At 34.0% G+C, this 7,204-nt stretch overlaps 1 protein-coding gene across 2 annotated transcripts; it reads right to left on the bottom strand.

Annotated features, from left to right (window-relative positions):
* Positions 1-54: 54 nt before the first annotated feature.
* LOC104119385 (protein ABIL2-like) lies at positions 55-5,188 on the bottom strand. Of its 2 annotated transcripts, none has more exons than XM_070182921.1 (10): positions 5,039-5,188; positions 4,380-4,520; positions 3,365-3,447; positions 3,124-3,274; positions 2,299-2,398; positions 1,833-1,925; positions 1,443-1,503; positions 1,258-1,346; positions 797-933; positions 55-697 (listed from the first exon to the last, which is right to left on the bottom strand). In XM_070182921.1, the coding sequence occupies exons 2-10, from the start codon at positions 4,485-4,487 to the stop codon at positions 521-523; spliced, it is 999 nt and encodes a 332-aa protein (XP_070039022.1). In that variant the 5' UTR covers positions 4,488-4,520; positions 5,039-5,188; the 3' UTR covers positions 55-520. The 2 variants fall into 2 exon arrangements, with proteins under 2 accessions (XP_070039022.1, XP_009629169.1); XM_009630874.4 differs by lacking the exon at positions 5,039-5,188 and adding an exon at positions 4,683-4,975.
* Between the last annotated feature and the right edge of the window lie 2,016 nt (positions 5,189-7,204).

The raw sequence follows: 7,204 nt of genomic DNA, 5'->3' as shown, positions 1-7,204 counted from the left end.
ATATTAAACCAAAAATTGATGTATTTGCTTCTAGTTGTTTGCTAGACAATAATATGAAGACATAATAACGTGTATGAACTTACAATTTACACGTACAGGGGAAGTTCCAATTTGTATGGTTACAAGACGAAGGCAATGAACTCTCAATTACATTGCTCTTAGTTCATTCAATTATTCTTTGATTAAGCACCATTGTACATTCAGTCTTTTGTTTTTATTTCTCTTTATTCAAATTATTTAATCTCATTTCTGAAAGGAGATGTTGGCATTACCCTGCAAATGGCATAGTAGTTTACATTTTACACAGTTTTTGAACTTTCTTTTATTGGGATTTCCATTTCTTTGCCCATGCAGTAAGCCAGTTCCCATTTCCATGATTCCATCCTCATTTCCCATGCTTATTCATACTCAACTATCCATTGATGAAAGCATTGCCTTTTAGCTGTAGAAGAAGGCTAACACATCCTTTATGCACCCAAAATTCCAAATTACTTGAAGATATCTCTATTTTCTGATTTCATCATCTGTCGTCGCGGTATCTGGAAGGTATATTTCCCTTTCTTGATCCATGACTATGAAGGCTGAGGAATGCTGTAAGTACATTTTTACTCTTTCTGCTGTAGTCTTGAATATCCTTTGCACCAATTCTTTCTGGATTTATTGACAAGGAAACTGCCCGCCGTGGCTCAGATGGACACTGTAATATTTATCCAAAAACATATAATACAATCATTTAGTATGAACAGATACAACTTTTCTTTGCCACAAATATAATGTACTTGCTAAAAGTCCTTACCCTCACTTTATTATTGGAAGTGCTGGGAGAAATTGATCTACTGATAACGGATCCAAAACGCATGAGAGGAGAAACTGATCTATTGACAGATCCAGAGCGCTTGAGAGCAAATTTAAGTGGTGAAACTGATCTTTTCCCTGTTTCATTATTGAATGTGTTAATTGAGTTCAACTTCTACACACGAAGGTAAATCTGTGATAATTTACTAAGTCTTTTGAGTTGTACTGTGTAAAAGGGCAGCCCGGTGCACTACGCCCCCGCTATACGTGGAGTCCGGGGAAGGGCCGGACCACAAGGGTCTATCATACGCATGCAGCCTTACCTTGCATTTCTGCAAGAGGCTGTTTCCATGGCTCGGAACGCGTGACCTCCTTGTCACATGGCAACAAATTTACCAGTTACGCCAAGACTCCCATTCTTGAACTGTACTTTGTATAACTAGAATTTAATTTGGTACTTACCAACTTCTTTGGTGGATGCTACCCTTGTGAACGAGAAGTTGAGAGGATTTGGAGAAGCATCTGTCCATGAAATCTTGGAATGCCTTTTCCTGTGGCAATGTTTCATATGATTACTACTTTTAAAGGCAAACTAACAAAAAAAAACTTATCAAGAGTATCCTCATTTATTGAAAACTTAAACGTACTTTGGTTTAGATGAATGAGGCTTTGATGGTAGAGCTTGAAAAGGATGAGGGAAACAATCACCTAATGGCAGACAGAAGAATCAAAGAAAGTTAAGAAGAAAAAGAACTACAAAAGGGCAAAGATTAAAAACAAATTGGTAAATTACGTGACTGTCTTATCTAAAAGCTTAAGCTGCTTGAGAGATCACACATTAAATTTGTTAATTACGTTATGTTTTAACACGCTCCTTATTAAATTGTATGATCATCTTATATAAAAGTTTAGGTTGTTAAAGATATAATTTAGTGAATAAAATTTTTATTCTCGCTAATGGCTTATTGATGAGACGGTCATACAATTCAACAGAGTTCAAAGGAGCAAAAAGAACAAGAATATGTCAAATAAAGTACCTTGCTTAGGCAGCTGCAGGTCATCTTTAGGACACAGGTTCTGTTCCTTATGTCTTTGTCGAGGTTTTAGAACTGCAGGTTGTGTCTCTGCAGCTGCAAAATGTGAACACTTGAGAGTGAAATTGAAGCAAAACACATTTGTTTGTGTTATAAAAGTATTGAATGCAAAAATAATACTCTCTCCGTTTAAAAAAGATTGTCTTAGTTTGACTTGACACAAACTTTAATAAGGAATGAAAGACTTTTAAGATATGTAGTCTTAAATAAGCCATAACATTTGTATGTCTGTAAAACTTTTGAAACTTGTAGTTTGAAATCTATCATAGCATTTGTGTGGCTGTAATTGCGACCAATTAAGAAAATATTGAAAGATATCAATCTTTTTGGAATAGACTAATAAGGAAATAGTGCCAATCTTTTTGGAACAGAGGGAGTACTAACGAAGAGGAGGGAAAAAGATCATTGCCTGAAGTCATGTAACGCTTATGTTGCTTTGGAGTCAGAATTACAAAGGATTGTTGCAAGAGGCCACTGCGATCAACGAATTCTTGGCATGTTTGCAATTTCTAATTTGGAGTAACACCCAAAAAAAATGGTAAGACATGAGACTCATGATTCTTACTCTACAAATATTCATATCATTAATTAAAGCCACAAGGTATGAGGTGAAAAATAAGTCAATCTTGTATATTGCCTAAAACAGTAAAAAGATGTACCACGGGCCTAACTCCAAAAGTTAGTACATGAGGTAAGGATTACCCAAAGCTACATATCAGAGCCAAGAGCATAGCCAGTATTTCAAGCTTATGGGTTAGGTATTCTAATCATTTTAAGTTATTGAGTTCTAAATTAATAATTTATACATAAAAGATCTTTTAAAGACAAATATAAGGTTTGAACCAAGCTAGTGGGTTCGGCCGAACCCGTCCACGCACTCTAGCTCCGCCCCTGATCAGAGCTGAACATTCGGACGTGTACAACATAACATGGGACCCAAAATTGGGTAAACCGAGAATAGAGGTGACTCTGACCTATTAACATGTCAAGAAAATAGACCTCGGGCCTAAGTAAACCTCACGTGAGAATTGCTCAAGACCATATAAAAAGATAACTAACACATTTTCTCAAACGAACGTGGAGTACTCTAACGTAAAGGAACTAACTTTGAGACATATTTAACATCTTATAAAATAAAGCAGTTATGCTTTCTGGTGTGTGTGTGTGTGTGTTTGTCTAGAGAGAGAGAGAGAGAGAGAAAGGGGGTGAGGAGGGAAAGATTGGTAAATGTTACCTGTTCCATGCATGAGAAACGAAGCTTGGTTGTAGAAAATTCATCAACTTTTTCATCCAAGAAGCTATTTAATTTACATGCCACAGACCCTAAATGATCCACACTACTAACTAGAGCTTTACTCACATAATCTTTCAAAGTCTCTATCACTCTGTACCACATATTTTTTAACAAAGAATTAGTAAAACTCCAATGAGTTAACAAAAATTTTCAATAAGAAAGGGAATGACTTTAGACTTACAATGTTTTGTGCTCATTTTCCCCATAAGAAGATTCAAAGTACTCTGCAGCTGAATACAACTGCTTCCTTAAATTCTTCAAGTCCTAATTATCACAAACCAAGAGTTTAAGTTATGTATACTGAGGTTTTTGACACTAGCACGTAAAGTTTAGCTACATCAATAGTTAAATCTTTATTTGAAGTCTGGTATCATAACTTAGAAATAGAGGTAGCAAAATGGTTAAAAGAAAACAGTTAACCACCCATATTATCCGCTAAAAAATGGGTTGGATAATGAACTTTTTAAAAACGGGTCAAATATGGATAAGAACCATATTATCCATTTAGAAAATGGATAATCAATGGGTAACCAATGAGTCTAACTTTTACATTTGTAAAGCCTCAAATTAGGGGTTCCTCAAGTTGGGGAGACTAAGAATTCTCCCAAAAGTGATAATATGTAAGAAGTCATGGATAATATGGTTACCCATATTATCTGCCGGTTAACCCATTTTTTATCCGTATTAATATGAGCCGGGTCGGATAATTTATCCGTTTTTCATTACCCGGCTCGACCCGAACCATATCCGCCCCGCCCCACCCGTTTGCCACTCCTACTTAGAAAGTAAAGTGATAACCCGATACTTCCTCCAGTTCACTTTAATTGATTTTTTGGCTGTTTTAACACATTAAGGAATTCACCTTTTAGCATTAATTAACAATGAAGTTGAACATATTAACCTTAATTTGTTCATTGAAAATATAATAGATACTTCAATACTCTTTGCTTCAAGACAACTTTGAATATCTGAAAAAATCAAATATTAAGACCACAAAAGAAAAGGCCAAAAAATCAATTAAAATGGACCATAGGGAATATAACATAGTAAAACTACACTGATAGTTTAAAGCTCTTTATACTGTCAGTGTACCTAAATAAAAACGAAAACTCCATTTATACCATAAAACCAAGATTTATATATTATCACATGAAAATTAAGCATAGAATTTGTAATGGAGAAATTAAAGCATCTACCTTTAAACTATCAGAGAACTGCAAACTATGCTGCATAAATATTTCATCATAGTTGGAGCTTTCTTGAGGACCATTTGCTGTTAAAAATGATGGAAACTCATTTCCCATTGTTAGATGAAAAAGCTGAAACTTTTTTCAAACCTGCCACCAATGAAATTACCAATGTTAGTACTACTAATATTTTTCACTTTTCAGGAGTAAACGTGCAACTCTTTACTCAATAAAAGCAAAGACACAAAAAACATGTGATAGCTTTAAATATATCTTGATTCTTGACAATAACTCAAAAAGAACAGAGTATACCTCTTAAATTTGTGATACCCTAGGCGAATCCCACCTCGAATTAACAAAACACGGGAAAGATGTTGGTTATATATAAATAAATAAACCTTAGACCGTAGTAACGCGTTTTAAAACCCTGCATGACTAGGTCCAAAGCGAACAATATCACTAGTACGCTGGGCTATTAAATATGTGACACCTCAGGTTAATCTCTCATCGACAAAATACGAGATAGATGCTAGTTATATAAGTAAACAAGCTTTAGACCATACTGAACTTGGCTATAATAGTGAATATATATATATATATATATATATATATATATATCCTATAATCCCACAAAAAGTAAAATAAAGATTCAAACTTTTTGTTCAAACCTGCTATTCAAGAATGAATTATTGTAACTGGGAAACTCAGGAGAAGAAAAAAGTGAGAAAAGGGAGCAGAAAAGGGACAAAAGATCAATAATACAAGTGGTGGGAAGAGATGTGGGAGAGACAGGATTGTGGGGTATCAAGAATCTAAATTCCAAAAAAGAATGGGCCATCATATATACATATATATAGTGAATTCTGAAAAGTGAGGCATGTTTCTCAAAGGCAAGAACCATTATCCTCCAAATATGCTTTTAACATTTAGTGCCAAAATTCATGGTTGAAAATGTTTTACCTCGTTTTCAAGGTAGCTTATTTTTTTTCTTTTTCCCACCCCCACACAAAAGAATAGTGATTGATCGTCTAACGTATGCATTGTTCACTTTTGCACAATGGGTCATATGGATCTGCTCGTGTGTACCACCAAAAGTTGTGTTTTCTTATATAATACCTTATTTTATTCTTTTTTTTAATATGAAATTTGTCTAAAATGTTATATTTACTCATTCTTTATCTGCGTTTATTAGCTCACCCTCCATCATAAGCGTCACACACACCCTCCTTCTCCTCATTTATTTAGCATCCGTGCTGAGATTTGCTCCCGTCCGACTATTATCTTTGGGTAGCTTTTCTTTGAACTAGACACAATGCTCAACTAACATGATTTTGTTGTGGTAGGATTAATCAACCAAAGTTCATTTGTTAAGCTCTATTTACTTGAATTCTTCAGTTTAACAACATTGGGATGTTGTGGACATTTTGTATTCAGTTTAGCATAATCATACAACATGTTAAAGAGGTACACACTAAACTTTCTTCTATTTAGGCTTTGAGTTCTTTTTGGAACAGTTTAATATTAATAATGGTTAATATTGATGATGGATTTTGTGGTAATTAGTAAGGAAAGAATATCTCCACTTATTACATGAGAAAGTTGATTTTTTTTTCTTTATGCTTTTTGTCTTTACTTTCTTAAAGAAGAAAATCTGCTATATAATTTGTCAGTATTGGAGGAAAAGTTCCAAAAAAGCTACGTAGGCTATGCTATCATTTGACATGTTTAAAATTTGTGGTTAGGTACGAAAATTTAAAATATATTATTATTGGATGTTGGTATTTGGAGAAGCTCTTTACTTTAGCATAGTGGGAATGTTGGCTAAATAAAGGCCATAATTGATTCTATAAATACTTCACCAAAATAATTGGGAAAAAAGCAGACTTTCATTAAAGGTGAAGCTGCTAAGGTTACAAGAATATAAATATAACATTAAATTGCGTAGAAATAAGTCAATAATTTAGATGTGGTATTAATGAGTAGTGCTTTTTTTTTTTCCGTAGAGTGAACAGACAAGAGTGGGTTGCTCTAGTGGTGAACATCATCCACTTCCAACCAAGAGGTTGTAAGTTCGAGTCAACCCAAGAGCAAGGTGAGAGTTCTTGGAGGGAGGGATCCGAAGGTCTATCGGAAACAACCTTTCTATCCCAGGGTAGGGGTAAGGTCTGCGTACATACTACCCTTCCTAGACCACACTAGTGGAATTATACTGGATTGTTGTTGTTTCCAGTAGAGTGAATAGTAATGTGCCTACTAGGAAAATGAAAAATTACTTATTAAATGGCATAACCCCAAACCTAACACAACCATAAGATATATAACATAAGAGGAGAAATAAATATAAAGTGTTAGGAGCGGATCTAGCCTTCATTACTTGTTTAAATCCACTATTTTTGGTTCAGACTATATATGTCAAAAAATAAAGGTGGTCACGGACTCACATACCTTAACGAAAAGGACAATGATAGGATATGATTAGGTAATTGCAATTATTTGCAGCTGAGAATTCTTTATCATACTGTTGTTATAGCTGTAAATATTTATTTATTAATTAATGTTTTCGTCGCGGCTAGTAAGTGCATTTCAAATTTCAATCCCATACTATATTAAAAGTATGAAGTCGCTTAGCGAAATGTCGTTCGCCTTTTTTACTCTTTAAAAATAGAGTTCATAGTGAATAAAATAGTCATTTTATTAATATCCTAATATTTAGGATTTTGAAGTCAACTAAAACTTTATTTATTATAGTAGGAAATCTTAATATTTAGGACATTTAAATCAACTAAAATTTTTCTTTTATAATTCAAAATCCTACGTAGTAATATTTAGGACCA

This window comes from Nicotiana tomentosiformis, chromosome 8, assembly GCF_000390325.3.
Source record: "Nicotiana tomentosiformis chromosome 8, ASM39032v3, whole genome shotgun sequence".
Lineage (NCBI taxonomy): Eukaryota > Viridiplantae > Streptophyta > Magnoliopsida > Solanales > Solanaceae > Nicotiana > Nicotiana tomentosiformis.
The sequence above is the reverse complement of the archived record's forward strand: the minus strand, read 5'-3'. Positions and strand labels throughout refer to the sequence as shown.

What these genes read in the sequence shown, in the direction of transcription:
- LOC104119385 (XM_070182921.1), bottom strand. Translation starts at nt 4,487, where the DNA reads ATGGGAAATGAGTTTCCATCATTTTTAACAGCAAATGGTCCTCAAGAA. An exon ending in GTTTCTCATGCATGGAACAG is followed by an intron (nt 2,399 to 3,123) that starts GTAACATTTACC and finishes ACTCCAAATTAG; the next exon opens with AAATTGCAAACATGCCAAGA. An exon ending in AGCATCCACCAAAGAAGTTG is followed by an intron (nt 934 to 1,257) that starts GTAAGTACCAAA and finishes ATAATGAAACAG; the next exon opens with GGAAAAGATCAGTTTCACCA.